General features: G+C 47.1%; 1 protein-coding gene across 1 annotated transcript; it reads right to left on the minus strand.

Moving 5' to 3' along the window:
- Positions 1–640: 640 nt before the first annotated feature.
- Positions 641–22396, minus strand: LOC135880856 (lysosomal acid lipase/cholesteryl ester hydrolase-like). Its single transcript, XM_065407224.1, has 9 exons — positions 22292–22396; positions 21913–22030; positions 6939–7137; positions 6030–6139; positions 4737–4873; positions 3525–3671; positions 3289–3360; positions 2193–2261; positions 641–874 (listed from the first exon to the last, which is right to left on the minus strand). The coding sequence occupies exons 1-9, from the start codon at positions 22394–22396 to the stop codon at positions 641–643; spliced, it is 1191 nt and encodes a 396-aa protein (XP_065263296.1).
- Positions 22397–27563: the final 5167 nt, after the last annotated feature.

Consider the following 27563-nt stretch of genomic DNA (forward strand, 5'->3'; position numbering starts at 1 on the left):
TATTGGAGCTCTTCATGGTCTGTATTGATAATCACTGGGATTAGTGCAGAATGACTTTTGGTGATGTGACAGGAGTATTGACCCTGACCCTAGGTGGGTGACTGGGACCATAAAATAAAGTCTGACCCAGATCCTCAACTGCATTAAAAACAGTGTAGTTCCAGTGACATCAAAGGAATTACATATTTAAAAGTAAGAAACAGCTTGGGTGCTTTTCTGAATTTGGGCATTGTGATTGCATGTCTAGTCTAGCCACATGTATCAGTTGTGCCCTATGCATTCAATTCACCGTATAGAAAAGGTCATCCAGACACGAGCTAAGAAAATCATCTTGGAAGCAGATCTACCCTCCTATCCATGATGTATTTAATTTACGACACATACTTTAGAAAGCAGAAGACTTAAAACTTGTGTGTGGTGCTTTAAAAATGTACTTTGCTAGTTCAATTACTTTTTTGGATACGTATGTGCTGCTGACCTAATATCATTAAAGAAAATCTTATTAAAGTAAATATAGTGAATATAGACCATTATGTGCAAATAGTTTTGTAGTTCACTAAAAATCAAGAAAAACAGATATAAACAGAAATTAATCAAATCCTTGATCCTACAGCCACATTATTTTCACGGATCATTATTTTCATGGGTTTTTCCTCATCAAGTCGAGGATTTCATTATACATGCGCTTAGGTGCATCGAGGCCCCAGATGAAATCCAGATGGTTCCACTCAGGAATCGCCTTGTGGTAAACCAGATTAGTGACTTGTTGGCGCAAAAGGGCAACATCCCTAGGGTCAGCGAGCAAGTCATTTCCAGCACTCCACATTGCAGTTGGGACTTGCATGTTCTTCACATTGTATAAGGGAGGAGTATCCTTTAAAAAGGGGGTTTTATAAAAGAAAAAAAAAGAGTTTCATGTCACTAGAGGATTATTTAAAACAAAGAACAACTTCATAATGATTTATTGTAGTTCTGGAAAGGATAGCAATGAGGACAAGGGAGTTGTGAATCAGAAGTTTTGAATTTCCTGACAGTTCGTATTTCAATTTTCAACCGGGAAATTCATTGCATCATTTTTGGAACTAAATTTTCCTAATTTCTTTAAAGAAACAGTAACAGATGATCCCTCACTCTCACAGATCTTGGGAGACAGACCTATCCTCGCTTACAGACAACCCCCCAACCTGAAGCAAATACTCACCAGCAACCACACATCACTGAACAAAAACACTGACCCAGGAACCTATCCTTGCAACAAAGCCCGATGCCAACTCTGCCCACATATCTATTCAAGTGATATCATCATAGGACCTAATCACATCAGCCATGCCATCAGGGGCTTGTTCACCTGCACATCTACCAATGTGATATATGCCATCATGTGCCAGCAATGCCCCTCTGCCATGTACATTGGCCAAACTGGACAGTCTCTACGCAAAAGAATTAATGGACACAAATCTGACATCAGGAATCATAACATTCAAAAACCAGTAGGAGAACACCTTAACCTGTCTGGTCACTCAATGACAGACCTGCGGGTGGCAATTTTGCAACAAAAAAGCTTCAAAAACAGACTCCAACGAGAAACTGCTGAGCTTGAATTGATATGCAAATTAGATACAATCAACATAGGCTTAAATAGAGACTGGGAATGGCTGAGCCATTACAAACACTGAATCTATCTCCCCATGTAAGTACTCTCACACTTCTTATCAAACTGTCTGTACTGGGCTATCTTGATTATCACTTCAAAAGTTTTTTTCCCCTCTTACTTAATTCGCCTCTCAGAGTTGGTAAGACAACTCCCACCTTTTCATGCTCTCTGTATGTGTATATATATCTCCTCAATATATGTTCCATTCTATGCATCCGAAGAAGTGGGCTGTAGCCCACGAAAGCTTATGCTCAAATAAATTTGTTAGTCTTTAAGGTGCCACAAGTACTCCTGTTCTTTTTGCGGATACAGACTAACATGGCTGCTACTCTGAAACCAGTAACAGAACAGAAACATACGTTTTAATATGCAAGGTTAGACATTCCAACTGGAAGAAAAGACCAACTAACTGATTCTATTTTGAAATAAATTTTGAATTTGGTTCCTAACCTTTGCTCTCTCTCTCCCCCCCCTCCTTTTTTTTTTTTTTTTTTTAAATAAGAGAAAGACAAATATTTCCCCATTTGGAGAGGTTTACCTGATTATAGTGCAAATGGTTGAACAGGATTCCCCAGTCATAAGCTTTAAATTCACCAGTTTCAATTGCCTAGAGTAAAAGATTAAAATCAAATTTATATATATTTTAGTAAACATAATTGTGATCATTGTGAGAAAAAGATAGGTTCACTACTTCATAAATTTGCAGATTTTTCACATGTAGAGGTTAATAATTCCCTCTGCCTTAAAACCTGAGGGAGTGAAATACGGACAGACAGCAGTTGAAGGAAAACTGGGTTGTCATATATACCCCAAGGCAACTGGAATGGATGTAACAGAGCAAGTCTGGTGCTTCTAAACAGATATATGGCCACAGGTGGAAAGTATTTAAAATATATGGTTACACCATGTTTACTCTGCTATATCTATCTATCTATCTATAATGTAAATAGCATGACAGAAAAAAAATTGGTATTTTGTTTACTGCATTCTCATGTATTCTGGTGTGGGTTGGCAGTCAATATCAATTTGCAAGATAATTAACATTTTACTCAAGGGAAAAAAAACCTAAGGTTTTGTCTACACTATTGTGGTAAGTCGACCTAAATTTCACTACTCTAGCTACGTGAATAACGTAACTGGAGTCAACATAGCTTAGGTCGACTTACTGCAGTGTCTACACCATGCTGCATCGACGGGCGACACTCTCCCATTGACTTACCGTACTCTTCTCGTTCCGGTAGAGTTCCAAGTCGACCGGAGAGTGCTCTGTTGTTGATTTAGCGGGTCTTCAACAGACCTGCTAAATTGACCCCTGCTGCATCGATCACAGCAGCGTCGATCGCCAGTAAGTGTAGACATGGCCTTAATAGCAGTGCTGCCCTATAAGATTTCTATGCATTTAAGGTATTTTCATGACACTGCAAACGGTCTGTTTTGCAAAATATACTATGCTAGGCCATTAAGGGAGAATTAATTTTTTCGACGAGGCAATTCCATCTGGATTGATAATTTATTCTGAATGACAACATTTCCTGACAAAATAGTATGGGAGACTGGCCATAAATCAATTTTCAAATACAACGTATAATTGTTACATTATGATTGAAGGGCACTTTATGTTTCAGAAATTCTACCTGTTTCCAATGAATCATATTTTGTACAGATGTTCCTGCTGGGGCATGTGCTGTATACACATGTACTCGGCTCTGAAAAGAAACATTTAAATTTCACAAGAAGTTTCATTCAGAAAGTGGCTCCATTTATTTATTTATCACAAATCAATGAAGACAATTTCAAGGATTAAATCAGTCTTTAAAAAAAAAAAAAAAAAAAAACACCCCATGAGGAACGGCTGTAGATTTATACATACCATATTTAAGTTCTTCTCATTAAATCCACACAGCACAAACAGGATATTACCACAAATCTCTGCTAATATCTCATGGCTGCAAAATTCAACAGCAACCACCTCACCAAAGTAAGTGTGGGGTAAGAAATCTTTATTCCCAAATAAAATCTGTAAAATTACAAAGATTTATATTTATTACAATTACAGATATTGGAGATGAAATCTTCCCTTCCCTTCCCTCTATTAATGCTAGAACTCAGATGTAATATAGGGGACATTCTATGTTCAATGTATATTTAAATAACTCAGGTGAGGACGGTTCCACCACTTGGAAGACAACTCCCTATTCTAAAAATCTCACTGTTAAGAATTCTTCCTTTAGATCTCAATTACTATTTTCTAATCCTTAATTCTTCCTAGTTTTACTCTTTGGATAGTCCTAAATAATTCCTCTCCTTCTTTGGTATTTGCAACCTTCAGGGCCTACTAAGCTATCACTTAGTCTCTTGGCAAAAGTAATTGGCATTACCATGCCAGATCAGGCTAGTGGTCCAACTAGTCCAGTTACTGCTCTCTGCAGTAACACATGCTTCAGAGGAAGATACTAAACTCCTCATAATGGAGAATCATGCCAGTTGGGGGAAGTAACTTCCAAACTCATGGCAGTTCATGATTAGTTTATACCCTGAAGCAATAAGGTTGATATCCCTTATTTTGTATCCTACCTAGTATAGCTGAATATCCTCATTACCCATAAAAATATCTAACCCGCCTTTGAATCCTGCTAAGCTTCTTCCTTTTAGAGTTTTAGATTTGTTGCCCTTCAGTTTTACGGAATGCTACCCTTTTCTTGTATTAGGAAAAAGGGTAAGGTAGAGTGGCAATGCTTTGTTACCACCTCTACACCATTTACTATTTTATACACCTCTCCTGTCTCCCTTTAATTCATGCACTTTCTGAATAATCCAAGATTTTTTCCACTCTCCCATCAAACTGAAGTCTGCCCATGCCTCTAATTAGTTTTCTAATTCTGCTATACCATACTTTAAGGGTAAATTTTGGCACCACAAACACAGATTATGGACTAATGTATGTGACTAGCTTTAACACTGGTGCAGATTGCACACTAAAAATCACTGGATATTCTACAGTGTCTCAACTCATTTTAGAATCCCCACCAAAAGGTCCTACTAACTTTGGCCAATAGATATTCTGTGTGAAGAAATTGCATACCTTGATCATTAAATTGGGAAGTAATGCAAGCTTTGTCAACGGGGATTTGGCATATTTCACTGTGGCTACAGGAGCTAAGGCAAAGTACATTTTGATTCTCTGAGCCAGCTGGGGCATGGTTGAAAATGCTATGAAAGCTGAAAATGAAGAAAGAAACGTACAAGTTACTATTGTGGAGTTCAGGCACAATGTTTAGTTTTTGTAAAAACTATTTTACAAACTGCAATGAGAACAGAAGAATTTTCAAAGGCTCAGTTGAAAACAGAGGCTGTTTATAATGTAAACATTCTCTAGCTGCATTTGTGGCCCACACCTTGAAGTGCTGTTCTAGGTCGCAATTTTCAAAAGACTCGAGTACTAGGAAGTTCCCATTGAAGTTTGAGGATGAGATGATGATACTTGAAGTCTGAAACTTTCTTTCAGGTGAACTTAGCTGGAATGTAATTTAGTGCCTTTGCATTAGCTTAATGAAATGCTGTGTTAAAACAAGGTTTTGACTATTTGAAAGTAGAGTCCTGAGTGTGCACGTCAGATTTCCCATAAAGTGTGATTATAGTCAGAAAAACAACTGTCAGAATGGCACATTCCTACTCAGATGTCCTTCCTCTGTATTGCCAGGCTCAGATTTACTTATGTGAGCAAATGAAGTAAGTATTTATTACTCTTGTTAGCACTGCAGAACCCAAATAGCCATAGTAATGCTGAGCGGGCTCCTACCGTAGTTCATATATCAAAAGAATTGTTAACTGAATTTCTCTGAGTCCACCCTAGTATAAAATGGTTTATTTTTCTATATGGCGGCTATTATGCAATTCTAAACCCTAGAGAAAACAGGGCAATGGTGTTCTAAAAAGTTAGTTGGCCAAGGTGGGAACCACAGGTGTTCAAATACAATGTTCCTGCTCTCTGTTAGGATTTTATAATGTGCTAGTTGAAACATGTTGTTAACTCACATGTTCTAGCAATACACTTTCTTCCTAAAGAGGGCAAGCCCAAGATAAAAATCTGTACTTCATGGTGTGCACCTTAACTACACACTCCAGTTGCATCTGGGTTATGGAATGATTATGTGCAAGTCTGAAAAGAACAGAACATGACTTTCAGATGACAGAGCAACCAGGACATGACATTGCCCTAAAAATTCTCTTCTGGTTGCCTGTGGTATTTGCAGCAGAAACAAAGGGAATTGGAACAGGGTGCATGTGTGCATGGGAGGTGGGTGTGGGAGAGATCTAGCTTATAATGGACAGTTATTTCCGTAACTAACAATACACAGTATTCCCCTTAACTTACCTATAGTGGTGCCTTGTGAATGGCCAACATAATACAACTGCTCTTGTCCAGTTTTCTGCACAATAAAATCAATCACTGCTGGAAGGTCATATTTAGCCATTTCATCAAAGCTACAAAAGGAAAAAGTACCACCTTTAAGTGTAATGGAATTAGATATATACTTTAAAACACAAAATGTCTTTGAACCATAGAATAGGCATAGCACATGCACTGCAAGCCTCTCCATACTGTTCCCCCAAAGTGCCCCATCCACACTGGGACAGAAACTGAGGTAAGGAATCATGTTTAAACCCTTTTCCACTATATCAGTCAGAATGATTCACTGGTCCAAACTGTGTTTTAAAATATATATATATATTTTGTTTGAGATACAGCTCTCTCATATCCATGTTAGTTGCAACTATGTTTAAAGAGAGTCTCTAATGGCAATTTCTGACAATGACTACCAGATACTGTAGCAAGGCTTTTGAACTTTTTTGTCCTTTGGTAAATTCAAATCACAGTTAAAAGGCATTTGATTTCACTGAATTTATCCTGTACTCATAATAAATTTAGTAATTCCTAAAGAACTCCAAGCAGGATACAGAGAAATAGACAATAACAACACCTACATATTTAAATTTGTCCACTAATTCTGGGGGTGCAGTCTGACAAATCGAGTGCCTGATTTTCTGAGATGCTAACCATCTACAACTGCAACTGACTTGAATGGAACTGGATGTGTTCAACACCTCTGAAAAAATCCAGGTGTAATTGTCAAATTGGGCATTCAAAATTACTGGACACATTTTAGTGTTTTAGCCTAATTCTTTATTAGTTTCTCACTGAATTAGTGAAAGCTTTCACACCACCACTTTATAAAACAAAATAAATTGGTCACATCATTGTTTTTCCCAAATTATAGTCTACCTGAAAGCCCAGAATTTCGCTTGGTGCACTGAAAGGGTTACATGTCGTCTAGACCAGGTGTTCCCTCTGCTGTTTCCTATCCAAACATCATAGCCTGCATCTGCCAGAATGAAGCCCAGGCTGTTTTTAGCCACATTGGTGAGCCAGGTGCTGCCATCTGTAAGTAAACCATGCTGCAGAAACACAACAGGCTTTGGACCTGAAAGACAGAGACACTGCATATTCCACACAACCAAAACTTCTGTGACATTGATAATAAAATGACACTCATGCCCCAAAAACCAAACTCCTGACTCCAACACCTAGTTCTAGCGGTAGAGGGATTAAGTTGAATTGCCAGAGACTGTAATGTGGAATTCCTTAAAGACACTTCTTACAACAGGAAAACTACATAGAAGTATTCTCTCACTTGTACTACTGGGTGTTAAACAAAGAACAATTTTATGGAAAAATTATGTTTCTCAAATGCTATAATCACTAAATATGGAAAACTTGGGAGAAGATTTAAGGGAATGGCTTATAATTACCATGGCTAAATGCATACTGAAGGTGTACTTCAATATTAGTCCTATTATATTTGATTATCAGAAAACATATTTGTTGGTAGTTCAGCTCCAAGCAATACATGCCTGGAAAGTTTCATCCTGAATACTGGATCTACAGCCTCTCTCAGCTTCTTCACATAGTCCACACTAATTCCTATAATAACTGTATCTTGGTGCGGCAGTTTCTCATGATCTACTCCCACCATCATGTGGCTATGTTCAGACCCCTCCTAATCATTGCTACAATACTGTGATTCCCAAAGTGGGGTCCCCAGACTTCTGCGGGTCTGCCGTGGGCTCTGCTGGGGTCGGTCCCTGGAGCCAGAACCAGCACACACTGGAACAGCGTTCCGGCTCTTTTGCCATGTGGAAGATGCTATTTTGTTCTCAAAATGGCATCCTCTGCAAAGTGTGACCTCTGACGCACTATGCATGCCGGGTCACACTGGAGGGGGCGTTCCGGTAGTACAAGAAATGAAAGGGGTACAGGACACTTAGTAAGATGCCAAAGAGTTCCTTGGGGAAAAAAGTTTGGGAACCATTGCTATAATATTAACTGTTTTTTTAAAGTATCATGAAGTCAGTGCCATAGCACCTTATACCACTGCAGTTCAGACCTTTTTCCTTAAAAAGCCCCGACATGAATCCCTTTCACTGCACTTACAACCATGGACACCATAATTAGCAGTAATTCCAGTTTGATCTATGTTGTGATAAGTTGACCTGGGGACCCGGTGTCCAGAGTACCCTGGCAGGTATAGGAGCCTTCCCTGTCCCCTCCTGAAAACAACTGGCAGCTCAAGCCCAGCAAGGAAATGTGTTTTACTGCACAGGAAGTGGTGCCAGAGAACACAGAGATTTGAACTGCTTGAAGGGGATGATGCTACCTAAGAGGGTTTTTTGCCTTCACTAGGGTCTTGACCAAACTGGGACCAGCACCACTCACCTTCCTGCCTTTGAACCTATAAGTTGCCCACCTCTCCTTCTTCCCCCTCCCTAACACCATTGCAACAGTTTATGGAAACATTTAACCACCCCATGGAACTCCAACAAAGTAGTTAAAATAGACAACATAGCTCAAGTCCTTAACATAGTTATCTAAAACTAAAGATCTGAGATCTAAACAGTGAGGAAGTATATTTACAATGGACACTAGTTAAATGATTTCTTTGCAAATTAATGCAGTTATTCAAAATTAAGTATGCAAAAATGAAATTGATGGAAGGAGAGAAGTTTTATACAAAATTAAAAATACAGTGAACCATCAGTCATCAGACAAGCCAAAAACCAGATTTAAAACCTTTTTAAAAAATACTCTGTTGTTCCCAGACACAGTGTTGTTGTAGCCATGTTGGTTCCAGTATATTAGAGAGACAAGGAGAGCGAGGTAATATCTTTTATTGGACCAACTTCTATTGGTGAGAGAGACAAGCTTTTGAGCTACCCAGAGCTCTTCCTCAGGTCTGGGAAGTGTACTTAGAGTGTCACTGCTAAATACCAGATTGAACAGATAGTTTAGCATAAGTAATTACTACATATTCTAATGGACTACTCAAGGTGAAGTAGCCACTTGGAATATGTGCTACCTACTTACGCTAAACTATCTGTTTTATCCTGTATTTAGTGGTGACACTCTAAGTACACTTCCCAGACCTGAAGAAAAGCTCTGGGTAGCTCGAAAGCTTGTCTCTCTCACCAATAGAAGTTGGTCCAATAAAAGATATTACCTCACCCTCCCCCTGGTTTTTCTATTGCCAGTGTGACAGATATAGCAATTTCCTGCACAATCCTTGAAAAAAATCTTATTGAATTACCTTTTAGTATCTTTGGGGTCCATTGTATTAACGTTTATGTATTATTGTGGTCTGGGAATATATGTAACCTCTCTAGGAGGAAGATGTGATGCAAGAACTGGATGATCAAAGGACTATATTGAAGAATGTGCAAAACAAGAATGGACTTTTGGGACAAAAAGCGTTAAGGTTCAAACATTAGTATAAATCAAGCCTTTTGAATCTAGGCCCTGAGGAGAGGACCATTATCTGCTGATTATCTGAAGAGATGGGTGTGATGCTGTATACAACTGACTAGTTACACTAATAAAGTCACCACTGTTACAGAGTTGCAATAAATCTTGTACAAAGTATGTAAAATATCAGTGGAAAAGTTACAATGTATGATAATCCTGTTCATATGCATGTATAATCTTTGTATCTGAAATTATGAATATTGGCGATGTACTTGTATCTTAAACATGTGTTGTATTCCTCGGTGTCACCCCCTCTAGATAAATTTAGTTCAGGGCTAGCCAACTATGTGTTGATCAGTGGTGCAAGTAAACCAGTGTGGTCAGGTACGCCGTACTATCAAGACATTTATTGCTGCTGGAAGAGCCCTGTAGTTCAACAGATACCAATTTCTATCTGTGGATATAAATTTGTATCCATGCAGGGCTCTAGTCATGGAACATTTTTTGTGAGGGAGGGTTGGAGTCGGGGGGAAGCAAAGATGCCATACTGGTAAGAGTTAAAAATCTACTTTCATCACTGGTGTTGATGGCTCATTAAGGACACTCAGCGCTCACAATGGGCCATTGAAGAAACTCATCCCACCCAGAAGGTCTTCCTGCAGATGCCTCAGACAGCAAGAAGCTGATGGCAAACCATGCAAGGACATGTGATATGCTCGTGTGACCCTGGACTCCATCTTGGGCCAGTAACTTTCCATACAAAGGGGCATTGGGCTTTATTTGGGATAGTGAACTTCCATGCACATGGCAGAGGATATAAATTGCAGTTGGAACATCTCCATTCTGTCTTCATTTCCTGCTTCATTTCTCCAGACTGGATTTCTATCAAGGAAGCTTTGAACAAGGACTAATGACTCCCAATCTATTTGGGTGATTCCAGAGAGGCTTTTTACAAATTAGCAGACTATTCCATCACTACTACAAACCTGACATAAACACTTGGCAATCATTTATATGTATACGACATATTAATCAATTTAACTCTAAAGACTTGTTGTTAAAAGAAAAGAAGTTAGTTTACTAAGGATTGGCTGACAGTGTGGTTTTCGGGTAAGATCTGAGATACAGATTGACCTGGGATAAGTGTCTGATCCCTTGGGAATAGAAGAACCTCACATATGGTGAAATGTGTTTTCAGTAACACCTCACTCTATTAGACCAATTTGTATGGATGGGAACCAAGGGCTGGAATGCCTAAAGGGGACTGTGTTTGACTTCTTGTTAACCAGTGTGGTGATACAGAAGTTCTTTGTTACTGGCTTGGTGAATATAATTACAGAATAAATCACTAGTGTTTGGAGGATTGTCTGCCCCATTTCTTGGTATCTGCCCTAAGCGTGGCATTCTGAGTGTGGCCCATCCCAGGCACCCAGTCATGATGGGTTTTTACATTACAAAGGCAAGTGTTCAACTACAACAATAACCAAAACTTGCACTGAATTCAGACACTGTTATGAAGCTTTTATATGACTGATAGATTGTTGAAACCCATCATAGACTTTCTGTACTTCTTCCTCATCCCCTCGTCATTGCTGATTATCACCTCAATAACAACCTCATTTTCAATCCAAAAGCTCCCCCTGATGGATTCATTTAGCCATGCCATCACTCAGCATACAATGGAAAAAGCAACAAAATCCTCAAAAATAAATATGCATTGCTAACATTCATTTATTTAGATTTTAAAATATAAAGCGATGTTCCGCCATTGCTCTAGATGCCCTATTATAATCAATAACACGTGTGACAAAGTTCCTCCTCTATCTTGGTGGGTCCTGCGTTTATTGGCGGATTTTCTTGCCTCAGAGATTCACCATGTGGGTTGGGGAACAGCCCAGAGACCTTCCCCTCTGGAAGAACCTACAGTCCAGGTCAATTGGGAGGTTTGGGGGGAACCCTGGCCCGCCCTCTACTCTGGGTTCCAGCCCAGGACCCTGTGGACTGCAGCTGTCTATAGTGCCTCCTGTAACAGCTGCATGACAGCTACAACTCCCTAGGCTACTTCCCCATGGCCTCCTCCAAACACCTTCCTTATTCTCACCACGGGACCTTCCTCCTGGTGTCTGATAACGCTTGTGCTCCTCAGTCCTCCAGCAGCACACCCTCTCACTCTCAGCCCCTTGCGCCTCTTGCTCCCAGCTCCTCACACTCACACCACAAAGTGAAGTGAGCTCCTTTTTAAAACCCAGGTGCCCTGATTAGCCTGCCTTAATTGATTCTAGCAGCTTCTTCTTAATTGGCTCCAGGTGTCCTAATTAGCCTGCCTGCCTTAACTGGTTCTAGCAGGTTCCTGATTACTCTAGTGCAGCCCCTGCTCTGGTCACTCAGGGAACAGAAACCCTGTCTGACCTGGGACTAATAGATCACTCTCCTGTAGCCCTCTGGCCTGGAGGGAGGGAGAGAGGTAGGGGGCTGCTCCTTCTCTTTCTCTGCTACCTGCTTGCTGGCTGGCTGCTAGACCCACCCACACCCTTTGTTGCTGCTGCTACAGCTACAGCCCCTTGGGGGGGGCCTGCTGGCCCACTCCCCAGAGGAGGGGAGGGAGAGACCCCAGCCATTGCTCCTGCTGCTGGGGATGCCACCACCACCTCCACCTGAGAAGGGTCCTTCCTGCTGGCCACCAGACTGCCGCCTGGAGCTGCTGCGTTTGCTGCTGGGGAGCTGCTGGAGCCCTGAGGAGAAGAAGAGGACCATCTGCCAGTGGGGGAGCGTGTAGGAATTCTACAGACCACCATGGAGGGGGCCCTCCCGGACTGAGTAACTTTTGAACTGTGCTCTTGTGGTGGGAATCTAGACTGTGTTTGTGGAGACACAGGGGGTGTGGCGTGGAGCCTGCCCCCTGGTCCATCTGTGTCCCCCCCCGATCCCCACCACCACCATCATCATTGCCCCCTCCACCACCCCCACCGGCTACTCACCATCTGCCTCAAGCTCCTGCCTCTGGGACTCAGCTGCTCACCTAGGCTTGCCACGCCCTGTTGCCACCATTGGGCCTGATACAGCAGCCAGCCTAAACTGCCTTTCCTTTTTGTTACAAGCGCACGTGGGTGCACGTGCCCCCCCTCCTTTGGACTGACCCTCTCCCCCCTGTAGCAAGCCCCCAGCTTTACCCCTGCTACCTACCCATTTGCCCCTTGCAGCCTTTTGCCCCTCTCCCTTGCCCCAGCCCCTCGCTAGCTCCAGTTTGTTTGCCTGCCCTGCCCTTTCCCTCTGCAGCCTTTCTTTGTTTGACCCGCCCCAGCCTCTGAAGCTAGCCCCGTGGTTCCCCTGCCCCATTCCCAGCCTGGTTGTTCCCTTCTCCCTGTGTCCCCTTGCCCTGATTAGCCCCTCCCCTCGTGTGCCCATGTCCCCTCCCATGCGCTTGTGCCCCTCCCCATTTTAGTTTGACCCTGTTTCACTGCACCCCCCTATGCTGTTATATCCCCCCTTCCTTGGTGCGACTAGAGGAGCCGGAAACCCTCTCCGAATCAGTGACTGACCCCTAGCCCTTGATAGCCCCCCCATCCAGCCCACCCCCTTTTTTGGTGCCCTCCTCCCCTGCCTGCAGCCTAGCGGGGAGGAGTGGTTGACCTGCTTCCCCCTTCCCTACCCCCCCTCCAGTGTTTGTTCTCCCCCGTCCTCATTATGGCAGGGGACGAGGCGAGTGGGACCCCTCGGGCAGACCCTGCTGCCCCTCCTCCACCCGCCCCACCATCGTCCCCCCTAGCCTCTACCTCAACCGCCGCTGCCGAGCCACCTGCTACCACCCCTGCTGGAACACCGGCAGCGGCGGGTAACAAGGTGACCTCCGCTGCTGCCACGTCCCTCGCCCCCTCTGACTCTGGGGGAGTCCCCCCAGCCAGCAGGAAGGGCCAGGGCACAAAGAAGGGTAAAGGCCCCGCTAAAAAAACCAGGCCCTCCATGGCAGGGGGTGCCCCCACTGCCACGGCCCCGCAACCGGCCACGGCGTCCCTCCCTGTTGTTCCCTCCACCAGCTCTGTGGGTGTCCCTCCCCTGGCCCCCAGGGCATACGACCAGGTGGCGGCGGCCCCCCCACCTGCCGCTATGTCATCTCCCCCATCCACCGCCTCTGCTACCATCTATAGCGGCCGGGGCCCCTTCCTCACCTTGACAAGGAAGCACGGCGTCCGTTGCCTCCTGGTACCCGCCTCGCCCCAAGTGGAGACCTACGTGCGGGCGTTGGCGAGGGTGGTGGGGCCCACGGCCATTGTGGCAGCCTCCAACATGTACGGAAAGGTCGTCTTCTTCCTAGCATCGGAGGCCGCAGCCCAGGAGGCAGTGGAGAAGGGCCTGGCGGTGGGGGGCGTGTACGTCCCCCTGGAGCCGCTAGAAGACCTGGGCGCCCGACTGGTCCTGACTTCTGTCCCTCCCTTCCTTCCAAATGCCGCCCTGTTACCCGCCCTCTCTACCCTGGGAAGGCCGATCTCTGTGGTCAGCCCTCTCCCATTGGGCTGCAAAGACCCCGCCCTCCGTCATGTCCTCTCATTCCACCGGCAGGTACAGTTACAACTGCCGCCGGCGGCACATGACGGTGAGGCGCTCGAGGGGTCCTTCTTGGTCCCCTACCAGGGGGCCCGCTACCGGGTGCATTATTCAACGGGGGAGGCCCGGTGCTACCTCTGCCGGGCGATGGGACACGTCCGGAGGGACTGCCCCTTGGCCTGGCACGGAGGGACATCCGGGACCCCCGAGCCCCGGCAGGGCGCCGGCCCCGTCATCGCCGGCGCCCCTAGCTGCCCGGCGCCCGAAGCCGCCCCTCCTCCTTTCCGGCCCACCAATGCTCCCACTCGGGCCCAAGGGGTATCTCCCCCAGTGCGCCTAGACGAGCGGGAGGGCCCCGCCTCTGCCTCCTGCGATCTGGTGGGGCCTGTGGAGGAGGGTGAGGTAGGGATACCGCCGGGCATAGAAGAGGGCATGCCCCAGGGAGAATCCTCCCTCCTACATGCTACCCCACCATTACCTCCCCGAGTCCCTAAGCCTTCGCCCTTGCTCCCTGACCCAACACCTGTTAGCCAGCCCCCAGATGATGCCATGGAGGGCTGGTCCTTAGTACAGGGGAAGCGGGGCAAGCGGAAGGCTCGAGCTCCGCTCCTCCCATCTGATGCGGTAGCCCCCCGGAAGACCAGGAAGGGGGGCACCGATGCTGAGCCTTCCGCTTTGACCCCGGGTGGATTTCGTCCACCATTGCCGGCTGGGGAAGACGTGGCAACATCAGAGGATAGCACTGCGCCTCCTCCAGAGTCCTTTCCTATGAAAGCCCCTGATGGAGCCCTTCTCTCCCCCTTACAATCTGAAACCCCTGCAAGCACCAAGGCGAGCGTCGCTTCGGGTGCTGGCGGGGAGAGCCCTGGGGTGGTGGACGGCGATCTCCCCTCCATTTATGAGGAGATCGAGGCCCTGGGTCTGACCCCGGTTACCCAGGGGGAGGACGACCCTCTGCCAGCGGGCCTCGATCTGAGCGACCTCGCCTCGGCCCCCCTTTCCCCATGTTCCGTCCCCTTACCCACTGCTTCCGCTCCCGCCTCCGAGGAGCCCCTGGACTCTTCCACCAGCCCGGCTGCAGATGGCACCCCGCTAGCGGCTGCCGAGCCTCTTGAGGCGACGGCCAGTGCCATGCAACCGGGACCCGAGTCGCCAGGGGACTCCCTCATGGCTGAGGGGCAGCCGACCTCCTTTCCGGGTGGGGGCCCCATCATCGATTCTCCACCTACGGATGCCGTGGCCTTACCATCTGCCTTGGAGCACGAGCCCGGCATCGCCGAGGGCCCACCTCCCTCCCCCCAAATCCCTGAGCCCATTTGCGGGGTGTTACCCCACCCAGTGGGCTGGCTGTTGGGACCCCCGATCCCAATATCGCCCCTTCCCCTGTCCCTATTCCTGATTCCAGCCCTACCCCTGACACTGACCCCGTCCCTGTCCCCTCCACTTCCCGTGATGCTTTTGCCACCCCTGGGGCTGTCTCCTTCTATATCCCAGAGGATGACCCCCAAGGAGCAGCCTTTGTTTTTCCCTGTCCCGACCCACCAGGGGCTGCTATTTTTCCTCCGCCACCCCCCATTGAGCCAGGATCTGAGGCGGGCCACGTGGCGTCGGCCCATCGGACGCCACGTCGAGGGTCTGCCCCCTGCTTGCCCGTCTCGGTGGGCCACGGGGCTGTGACAGGGGCCCCACTGGGGGAAAGCCATAGATCAGTGACCCCACCCCCCCATACGCTGAGAGAGGAGCTACGGGAGTTCCTTGAGGACGTCCGTGGCTCCCGCAACAAGGTACAGCTTGCACTCCAGCGATGGGGGGATTTTCATCAGATCCTCCGGGCCGCGAGGGCCCTCATGGGGGAGGGTAAGAGGACCGGGAGGCAGGCCACTGCGGCCTACCAACGGGTCCGCCTCTTCCGTGACTCCTTAATCGCCCACGGGGTAGGTCATGGATTGTTGCGTGGCCCGACGGAGGCCGTGAGCGTCTCTGCCGGCGAGGATCCCCCCCAGCCCTCCTTATGGCACCGATCATCTTTGCAACATTAAACACCCGGGGCTGTAGGATGGGTCTCCGCAGGAGCCAGGTGCTCTCCTTCCTTCTGTGATTTTCCTGCAGGAGACCCATACGGATCCGGCCGCTGAAGCTAGCTGGCGGCTGGAGTGGGGGGACAGGGTCTATTTTAGCCACCTCACAGTTCGTACGGCTGGAGTGGCGACCCTGTTCTCCCCCGACCTACGGCCCGAGGTGCTGGGGGTCGCCGAGGCTGTGCCAGGCCGCCTGGTGCACCTCCGGGTCCGCATGGAGGGGCTTGTGGTTAATCTCGTCAACGTTTACGCCCCGACATTGGGCCCGGAGAGGTTGTGTTTTTATCAGCAGGCGTCCGCCTTCCTCGGCACCTTGGATCCTCGCGAGTGCCTGGTCCTGGGCGGGGACTTTAACGCCACCCTTGAGGAATGGGACCGCTCGGGGACCGAGCAGCACCCGGCCGCCGCGGATGTCCTCCGGGAGATCGTCGAACATCACTCCCTGGTGGACATCTGGCGCGACCACCACCCGGATGACGTTTCGACATTCACTTTTGTCCGGGTGGAGGTCCATCGGTCGTACCACTCCCGGTTGGACCGCATCTATATGTCACGCTTCCATCTTTCCCGGGCCCACTCCTCCAGCGTCCGGCCGGCCCCTTTTTCAGATCACCATCTAGCCACTGTGACAGCCTCTCTCTGCGCGGAGAGGCCGGGGCCGGCCTATTGGCACTTTAATAATAGCTTGTTGGAGGATGTGGGCTTCGTGGCGTCCTTCCGGGAGTTCTGGCTGGCCTGGCGAGGGCAGCGGCGTGCCTTTCCCTCGGCGCGGCGGTGGTGGGACCTGGGGAAGGTGCGCGCCCGGCTCTTCTGCCGTGACTACACCCGAGGCGCCAGCCGACGGAGGGATGCGGCGATAGGGCAGTTGGAACGGGAGGTCTTAGAGCTGGAGAGGCGTCTGGCCGCCAGCCCCGGTGATCCATCCCTCTGCGGAGCATGCCGGGAGAAGCGGGAAGCGCTCCGGACCCTCGAGGACCATCGGGCCCGAGGTGCCTTTGTTCGATCCCGCATCCGCCTCCTTCGGGAGATGGATCGCGGCTCCCGCTTCTTCTACACCCTGGAGAAAAAGAGGGGGGCCAAGAAGCACGTCACCTGCCTTCTAGCAGAGGACGGCACCCCCCTCACGGATCCGGCGGAAATGTGCGGGAGGGCCAGGGCCTTCTACGCAGGCCTTTTCTCCCCGGATCCGACCGATCCTAACACTTGCAGAATGCTCTGGGATGAACTCCCGACGGTCAGCGCGGGCGACCGAGACCGGCTGGAGCTGCCTCTCACTCTGGCCGAGTTCTCGGAAGCCCTCCGCCGCATGCCCACCAATAAATCTCCGGGCATGGACGGGCTGACCGTGGAGTTCTACCGCGTGTTTTGGGACGTCCTCGGCCCGGACCTTGTCACCGTCTGGGCCGAGTCCTTGCAGGGCGGGGTCCTCCCTCTTTCGTGCAGGCGAGCCGTGCTCGCCTTATTGCCGAAGGGGGACCTCCGCGATTTACGGAATTGGCGTCCCATCTCGCTCCTCAGCACGGACTATAAAATCGTAGCGAAGGCCATCTCGCTGCGGCTAGGGTCCGTGCTGGCGGACGTGATCCACCCAGACCAGACCTACACCGTCCCGGGCCGCACCATCTTCGACAACTTGTATCTGGTCCGGGACCTCTTGGAACTCGGGTGTAGGGATGGTCTGTCGTTCGCCCTCCTGTCCCTGGATCAGGAGAAGGCGTTCGACAGGGTGGACCACGGGTATCTCCTGGGCACTCTGCGAGCGTTTGGCTTCGGGCCCCAGTTTGTGGGTTTTCTCCAGGTGCTGTACGCCTCCGCAGAGTGTTTGATCAGGCTCAACTGGACCCTGACCGAACCGGTCAGCTTCGGGCGAGGAGTACGTCAAGGGTGCCCCCTCTCGGACCAGCTGTATGCTCTGGTGATCGAGCCCTTCCTCTGTCTCCTCCGTAGGAAGTTGGCAGGGTTGGTGCTGCGGGAGCCGGAGCTGCGGCTGGTCCTGTCGGCGTATGCTGACGACGTGCTGCTCGTGGTCCAGGACCCGGGCGACTTGGTGCGGGTGGAGGCTTGCCAGACCATCTATTCGGCGGCCTCCTCCGCCCGGGTCAACTGGGTCAAGAGCTCTGGCCTGGTGGTAGGGGACGGGTGGCAGGCGAGCTCCCTCCCACCCGCGCTTCAGGCCATCCGGTGAAGCGCGGGTCCGCTGCTCTATCTCGGCGTTTACCTTTCTGCCACGCATCCGTCTTCGCCGGAGAACTGGCTAGATTTAGAAGGCAGGGTGTCGGACCGGCTCCGGAAATGGACAGGACTGCTCCGGTGTCTCTCCCTTCGAGGGAGAGCACTGGTGCTCAATCAACTAGTCCTGTCCATGCTCTGGTACCGGCTCAACACCCTGGTCCCGGCCCCGGGCTTCCTGACCACCCTCCGGACGTTGATTCTGGAGTTCTTTTGGTCAGGACTGCACTGGGTCTCTGCAGGGGTTCTCCATCTACCCCTGGAGGAGGGAGGGCAGGGCCTGAAGTGTCTGCACGCTCAGGTCCACGTCTTCCGCCTCCAGGCCCTGCAGAGGCTCCTTTATGGTGCAGGTAGTCCGGCATGGAGCGTATTGGCGCACTCCTTCCTGCGCCGCTTCCGAGGGCTCCGATATGACCGGCAGCTCCTTTGTCTCCATCCGAGAGGTCTTCCGCGAGGCCTCTCTGAGCTGCCGGTCTTCTACCAGGACCTCCTCCGGACCTGGAAACTGTTTTCAGTGACCAGGTCCGTGGCAGCCACCGTGGGGGCAGATCTCCTCGCGGAGACCCTGCTATACAACCCCCAGCTTCGTGTGCAGGTGGCGGAGTCTCCCATGGTGCGCCAGAGGTTGGTCCTAGCAGAAGTCACCAAAGTTGGAGATCTCCTGGACTATGACCGGGGAGACTGGCTGGATCCCCTGACGCTCGCTCAGCGCATGGGGCTCTCCAGACCTCGTACTCCCCGGCGCGTACTTCAGGAGGTGAGGGCCGCTTTGCCGCCCGCTGCTCGGGACTATCTCGACCGGGTCCTGCGAGAGGGCACGCCCCGCCAACCCTCCACTCCGAGCCCTCCAGACTTTTTCATCGGGCCCCTGCCCCGTGGACCCAACCAGCCCCCTCCCCGTCCATTCGCCATGAGCCAGCTGCACCATCTGCAGCCGGTTCTGTTCCGGACCGCGCCAAGGAAACATCTATACACGCTCGTGCTCCATGTTCTTCATGTCCTCACCCTCGCATCCCGCCCCGATACGAAGTGGCGGGACCTTCTGCCACCTCTGGAGGGTGAGGAGCCCCGGTGGGCCAGCCTTTATTCTGCTCTGATCCCGAAGCCCACCGGGGACATCAGTTGGCGGCTCCTTCACGGAGCCATGAGCACGGGCGTGTACTTGGCGCGGTTTACCCCTATCCCAGACACCTGCCCCTTTTGCGGCGTGAGGGAGACCCTGGCGCATGTTTACCTGGAGTGCGCCAGGCTGCAGCCCCTATTCCGGCTCCTCACGGATATTTTGTTAAGATTTTGGTTGCACTTTTCTCCTCACCTTTTTATTTATGCACTCCCTATCCGTCGCCCCACAAAGTCGCGTGACCTCCTGGTCAACCTCCTTCTGGCCCTAGCGAAACTGGCCATCTATAAACCCAGAGTGAGGAGGTTGGCCGATGGAGTTTCCTCTGACTGTGGGGCGTATTTCAGGTCCTCCGTTCTTTCACGTATCCGGGCAGAGTTCCTCTGGGCGGCGTCCACTAGCTCCCTTGACGCCTTCGAGGAGCAGTGGGCACTGTCCGGGGTTCTCTGCTCGGTGTCCCCGTCTGGTTCGCTTCGTTTGACCCTTTGACCTCACTCCTGTCCCTGTTCTTTTATTAGTTGTCCCCCGTAATTTTTTGGTCTCCAGGTCCTGTGGACCCCCCCTGAGGCTGGGGGGGATCCTTTAGCAGTGGGCGGGCTTCGCCCGCCCACTTCCTGAATCCCAATAGGTCTGGTCACTCAGGGAACAGAAAACTACTCATCCAGTGACCAGTATATTTGCCCTCTACCAGACTCCTGTACCCCACTGGTCTGGGTCTGTCACACATGACAAATAAATGTACAGCAGTATTAAATAATCACTTTACACTAACGCAACAGACACCTACTAAGAATGCTTTGCATCTCTTGATCATCTTAGCTGTGCGCCATACCCTTTTCCATTAGCCCTGCACAATGACACTTCCCAGGCTCTAAAGATTTTCCCTTAAGCACATGCTGAAAGGCAAAGCAAAAACAAAACAAAAAACTCCTCCAGACTTGTGGTCTCTGTTTTAGGTTTGTGGCTGGTGATTCTTCTGGATAAGCAATAATGTTGCTGTCTGCAGGGCAACTGATTTAGATCTCAACATCTGGATTGCAGCAGTGGCACTCTAGTCATCCTGGCTTCTTTTTCATGCCCAACATGGTTTATACTAACCTTTCACCTCTCCCACCTTCAGTTTCTCTGTCAATTTTGTTTACTCCCTCCCCATCATCTCTCCATTCCCCATTATTTTGCTTGTATTTTTCCTCTTCCCTCCCACTTCCTCTCTCCTCACTTCCCGCCCCACTCAGTACTCCTTCCCTTGTCCTCTCACTATGCTGAGATTCTCACCTGCATCTTTAGTCTCAGTTCCTCATACACACTTCACTGTCCTCTCGTGACTTTTAAACTGCACTTCGCTGCAGAATTTTCTTCCCATTTTTATACAGACAGTTAGCACTGTTTAGCTATTCTAGGGATTAGCAGGGGGAAAACAGACTACCTGTGCATTTGTACACTTTGCAAGGACAGTGCTTAACCCCTGCAAGGTTGCTTGCAGATGCAGAGTGGATAGGCTTAGTTTAGCATAAGATTCAAACATTACATATAAAGATTTTTCTCCTCTTGACCATTTTCATATTAATTTTTTTGAGCCACTGCATTTGGTTATTTGTCTTCAAAAAAACAACAGTTGAGAGGAATCTCTTATTCCAAAAGAGTTCCCATTAGACAACCATACAGCCCACCTAGAGTCAAATGGCAATATAAATATTGATTTTCCCCATAACAAAAAAGTTTTGGTTTATAAATTTGAAAGAAACATGTGATCACATACTTTCGGTGTTTCAATACTGAATTTATGCAAGAGATTAGAAACCTAACCATAGTAAATGAGACAAGTAGTTTAACATTCAGTTATTTGTTGTACATGCCTTAGTTTACGCCATGGGATCATACAGATAAAACAGATGACTAAGTGAGAGACCGGTTACCCATTTTAAGACTGACGAACAAAAAAAGCATGAAATAAGCACTTCTCTAACAAGGGCCCAGACCACCCCTCTCTGCTCCTAGTATCATGGGGAAGGCTGAGATCCAGTGGCTCCCCTAGGGTACAAGCGCAGGGGTGGTGTTGGGACTATTCAGTAACACTCATCCCCCACTGTCAGTGCCCTGTAGAAGCTCCATTACAGAAGCTCTAGCAGAACTAGAACATAACTTTGTTCTCTGTGCGACCTACTACACAGCCACAGAAGGACTCTGCCAATAGCAGTATGGCTTCTGCAGGACCAGTGCTGCCAGTTGGGGATCATGGGGGTTAGGAGTGGTGCAGAGCTGTGGGGTAGAGTAGGCTGTGGGAGGAAAACTCTTTCAGGGCACTACAGGGAAGGGCCTTCTCCATAAATCTCCCTTTATTAGATGAAAACTCCATAAAACCAAACTCATGGGATTTTCTGGGACCCCTGTAAGCCTCTTGAACATATGTCTATATTCTAGGTTAAAGTCCTTCCTGACCTAATCATAAGGATACAGCAAGTGTCCTGTTTAATATGGACATCAATTTTACCTGTGTTGTCAGCATGTACTTTTCCATGGGGTATTCTGTTAACACTAAGTATATAGCCATCCACTGTCACAACATCATACTCTTCACTGGGGTATCCCCAGTAGGTGATGATCTCACTCTGTAGGAAGAAAAATCAAAGGCTTTGGTCTTAGACTGCCAACAGGTTTTCAATTTTTAAAGGCTTTCCTAGGCCATGTATGCACTCAGGATTTTAATTGGAAGGAGTTTCTAGTGGGATCATCAAGGAATACTGAATTGTGGGGCATTATCTATTGTAGGCTCTGAACGTTTAATCCACAGACGTACATATTTAACTACTAGCAATGTACATTTCATTGTTTTACAGAGATTTCCCCCCACCCTTGGACACTGTACTTACAATATTCATAAATGTTTCAGGATTAAAAGGTGCGTTATCGCCAACAAGTCCTTGTGCTGATACAGTTCCATGGATCAAACATGTCACAACTACAGCCAGCCACATCTTGGGTCACTTAGAAAAAAAAATGTGTACTGTGTTAGTGCCATCAGAATCAAGGGTAACTTACACAAACCGTACCAGTTATGACTTAATGTAGCTTACTATTATTCATGTTTATTCTGCATTGTTATACTCTAGGAAAAATATTATAAAGTCCTGCTTTCTGCATGGTTATTATACTGGTCATTAATTGCTAAGACACTAACCTCAAACAAACAGCAACATCACTCACATAGTTCAAGACTCAGCAGATCCAGAAGCAAAGGGTAGATAACACTTGCACTATACATTGTTAATACATGGTCTACAACAACAACTAGAGATGGGCTTGAGCTGGAAAGCAACTAGAGCTGGATCAAAACGTATCCAGCATTTGATGGCTTTGGATCACCAGGTTTTGGTTTGTCCCCCGTGTCTAACAGCAATAACTGAGTCCAGCATTTCCTTACAGTTGATATCAAGCTGATTTAAAGCCTTCCCATCCATATACAAGGGCTGCATGATCAAGTGCTAATCTCTATGTTAAGCTAAGTGGAAAAGAGTTCCAGAAATACTAGTAGCTAATGTAAGGACAATAATTCTCTATCAGTGCCCTGCACATATCATCTGAAATTGCAAAGTGTATTAAAATAAATTGACATATGCCTGATTTTTAATTTCTATTTTCATTGTATAACATATCTCAAGTCAAATTCCTTCTATCTGGTCATTAAACCCAGAAAGTGCCCTGTGTTTCCAATCTATTGCTTAAGTAATACTGACCTGAGAGAGGCCTCTTTGGACTAAACACTGTGGTATTTGGCAGGGGGGAAAAAATCAGATGCAAGGAAGATAGACTCATAGACTTTAAGGTCAGAAGGGACCATTATGATCATCTAGTCTGACCTCCTGCACAAAGCAGGCCACAGAAGCTCACCCACCCACTCCTGTAACAAACCCCTAACCTATGTCTGAGTTATTGAAGTCCTCAAATCATGGTTTAAAGACCTCAAGGTGCAGAGAATCCTCCAGCAAGTGACCCGTGCCCCACGCTGCAGGGGAAGGCGAAAAACCTCCAGGGCCTCTGCCAATCTGCCCTGGAGGAAAATTCCTTCCCGACCCCAAATATGGTGATCAATTAAACCCTGAGCATGTGGGCAAGACTCACCAGCCAGCACCCAGGAAAGAATTCTCTGTAGTAACTCAGATCCCACCCCATCTAACGTCCCATCACAGACCATTGGGCATATTTACCTGCTAATAATCAAAGATCAATTAATTGCCAAAATTAGGCTATCCCATCATACCATCCCCTCCATAAACTTATCAAGCTTAGTCTTGAAGCCAGATATGTCTTTTGCCCCCACTACTCCCCTTGGAAGGCTGTTCCAGCACTTCACTCCACTAATGGTTAGAAACCTTCGTCTAATTTCAAGTCTAAACTTCCTAATGTCCAGTTTATATCACTCTCAACAATATCTGTTGGATGAAAGATTTAAATGTCTTTGTAGACCACTCTAATAAGACAGTTAGACACCTGCTAATTTTCTTACAGGTTATGTATTACAATTTTGTGGACACGTATTTTTATTAGTAAATAAATCTAGGAGTTTACTCAGTTTGCTACATAGCCTAGCCATTAGGAGTTCCAGTCCTGCAAACGCTTACACTTGCAGTAGTCCCATTGAAGCCAATGGTGCCACTAATGTGAGCAAGTCAAACAGGACTTGGTTTGTGATGTTGAACAATGCTAAATATTGGAGTGAATAACAGCATCCAGTGCAGCCTGATGTGCCAGGATGGCCTACTTACCGCTGCACACAATCCAACAGCAGAGAAAGGGATATGCCACCTTTTTGTAGTTAGAGTGTGTCTGTGCTACATTTCTCTTGCACTAATCAGATCATAAAGTGGTCTGTCTCCCATCAATGCACAGAAGAGTAGGTGTACGTTTTCCACTGGCATTAAGTGACAGAACAGCTCCCTTAAAGGTCAATCTCACCTGCCTCTTCCCCTCTCTAGACAGTACTGTTATGATAGTATGGAAGAGTATGTGCTCATTTTTGTCAGGCATTTTGTCAGGAAATTTTGCAGGCATCAGTATACTGTATGCACAAATATTTCTGTTAATACAGCTAAACAAATCTACCCAGCAGTTTGTCGTCCTTTTTGTCTCTATCTGATTCCAAATAATTCAATATACACGGTAAGAGCCCAAACAAAAGAAGTGCTTTATATCTAGGCTTGGAAGGATTACATTTGTATTGGTAACTGTCGATAAACATTAATTTCACCATAGACATAAAAACAGACAAAATATTTCCATTGATAAAAGAAATCTATACATAGGCAAGAAAAACTGCTGTTTGAGAACTTATTAGGGGTGATTTAAGGATATTTAATTTCCATGTTCTGACATGTGATGTTGACAATTTGTGTTTTAATTGTTATAAAGTTTTAACATTTGAATCTCAACATCTGCTGTCATTAAGTATTGTCTGACTCCCACCCATAGTTTTCAACTGTGAAAATTTAAATAATTAAAAACTGAAAAAAATGCATAAACCCCATAATTGTGAAACTGTGCAAAATTTAAATTGATAAAAAATTAAAAATCCTGTAAAATAAATGTTGACATTACCTGTCAAAATCACTTAAAAAAAATTTCTGCCAAGTCTATTTACTAAAAAAAAAAAAAAAGGGAAAAGACATTGGTTAAAAGAGTTGCTTTGTCTATCTTAGGCTTTTCTATAGTGCTCATGATCATAGTGAAAGTGATTCAAGAATTTACTACAATAATTTATAATACATTATCTATAAATATAGATGTAAGCATAAATCACACCATATTATCCTGGATTAACACACCCTACAAAGGGTGTGTTGATCAGAACAAGTACCACACACACATTCTATTGTTTTGTGAACTGCCCATCTCTAAATTATTTTTCCCGGTACTAGACCTACCACCTAAAAAGCACAGGTTACCAGCTTCATGTAGATACAGGAGGAGGACAGCTCCTTTGGAGGGATTCAAAGACAGGATTCAGAGCACCTGTGATGGACACAGTGCTAAAACAATGTCAGGTTGTGGGATGTCAGAGGAGAAGGAACAGTGACCGTATATGGCACCAGGGAGACTAGACTTCACCCGCAACTAGCATGGTTTACTGCACTTTGTGTCTCTCACTAGCCAGATCTTCCTAGTATTTTAACTGTGGCCAGGGAGGCAGGGAGAGAAAGAAAGAGAGATAACTCCTCCATCAGACTGTTACACATGTAGGTTATCTGCCACTCTTTAAAAATCTAGCTGAAGTCAGAATGCTGGCTCCAACAGGTTCTACTAAATTCTATTTCACCCTTCTGCAAATATTTATGAATGTTTTAACAGGATTTTCTTTAGTGAGATGCTTGATATTTTAACATGCCCTAATTACATTGGCTTCCAGTTAGCTTATTTGTCAAGAACACTATCTTTGTTAGAGTCTCCATTTATTATAGGAGAAAGCAGTAACTTACTACAAAAGAAGTGTTCCATTCACGAATGCTTTTGAAAATCTTTAATAAAAGAAGATATAGCTAGGAGTTAAATGGGTTTCCCACAAAATGGAGTAGAAACAAGAATGCTGGCCAAAACATATTAGTTGGGGGAAATCAATAATTAGGTCTTTTAGTCTGTATCTTTAACTGCAAACATACTTCTAGAGTCAAAAATCTATTTCTCCAGAGCAGTGAAGTGCTGGAAGGAGCTTTGGGACCATTCATTATAAAATACATACAGACACTGTGACAGCATATGAATATTATGCTTGAAATATCCTTTTCTTTGAAGATTACAGCACATGCAACAACATTAATAGATCTGTCTAACCTCACAGTTGTCATTAATAAAAGTCTAAGTACTAAAATACGGAGTTTTGGTGTAAGTTTTGTAGACTTTAAGGAAGACAGGTCTCATGTTTAAGGCACTGGGCTAGGATTCAGTACATGTAGATTTGTTACTGGCTCTACTATAGACATCCTGTGTGACCTTGGCCAAGCCACTCAGGCTACATTTTTCAGACATGGGTAAGTGGGTGCAACCTGTGAGCCCTCAGGGGAACATGGGTGACATCCACAACTCTTAGCCCACTTTCCTTCAGTGCTTTCTGATAGAATGCCCACAGTGTGGAGTTGAGTGGTTCTGCCCGTGGGCTAGATGATATAATCAGGTGCCCTCCTCACTATGGCATGCCAAAAGTCCTCAAGGCAGTAAACTGAGATATGGTAGCAGTTTTCCCTATAGACCTTTAGATGACCAGGCCAGTGTGCCCAGAGTAGCAGTGATCCTGAGAAGGACAAAGCATGCATGGCAATTTTGTGGCCCTCTCCAGGTCCTCCCTCAGCTCACCTCTCAGATAGGATAACCCCAGATCACCACTGTGACCTGGGGTTATCCTGACTAAACCTGTTAAGGAAACATGCAAGTTGGCCGCCCTGATAATATCCAGCACTCCTGCTTTTTTATGCAATCCACCTTTCAGCGCTGGCTGAGTAATTGTATGATATGTTAACAGGAGAGAGGTCACGCACAGTTTATGGACAGTTCCAACATTGCTGTTGCTTGGGCTCGTTTCACGGTGCCCTCTCCTTGTACTGGTGTGCTTAAAGAATAGAGCTACTTAGCTGGGCCTTCAGTGAGACAAGAAGGTGTTAAACACACTTAGGGTTAGTCTATACCAGAAGCACTACAATGGCACAGCTGCGCCAATGCAGCTACGCCGCTGTAGCGCATCTGGTGAAGACGCTCCATGACGATGGGAGAGAGCTCTCCTGTCAGCATAATAAAACCACCTCTGTGAGCGGTGGCAGCTATGTTGGCAGGAGACTGTCTTAGGTCAGTATAACATACGTCACTCCGGAGGGTGGCTTATTTACACCTCTGAGAGACATAAGTTATACCGACAGAACCTCTAGCGTAGAGAAACCCTAAACCAGGGGGCTACCGCGCTTGAACTAAAAAATAATCCAAACTCATACAAACAAGTTAAAAACAATTACTATAAACTGTATAAACAACTAGGAGTCTTTGTGGCACCTTAGAGACTAACAAATTTATTTGGGCATAAGCTTTCATGGGCTAAAACCCACTTCATCAGATGCATGGAGTGGAAAATACAGTAGAGAGGTACAGTACAGAGTGCTAACAAGC

The sequence above is a fragment of the Emys orbicularis genome, chromosome 7 (assembly GCF_028017835.1).
Source record: "Emys orbicularis isolate rEmyOrb1 chromosome 7, rEmyOrb1.hap1, whole genome shotgun sequence".
In the NCBI taxonomy this organism is placed as follows: domain Eukaryota; kingdom Metazoa; phylum Chordata; order Testudines; family Emydidae; genus Emys; species Emys orbicularis.

Coding starts and splice junctions, on each gene's coding strand:
- LOC135880856 (XM_065407224.1), bottom strand. CDS start 22,396: ATGTGGCTGGCTGTAGTTGTGACATGTTTGATCCATGGAACTGTATCA. Junction 4,874..6,029: donor TTCACAAGGCACCACTATAG/GTAAGTTAAGGG, acceptor CTTCATTTTCAG/CTTTCATAGCATTTTCAACC. Junction 3,361..3,524: donor ATGAGAAGAACTTAAATATG/GTATGTATAAAT, acceptor GTTTCTTTTCAG/AGCCGAGTACATGTGTATAC.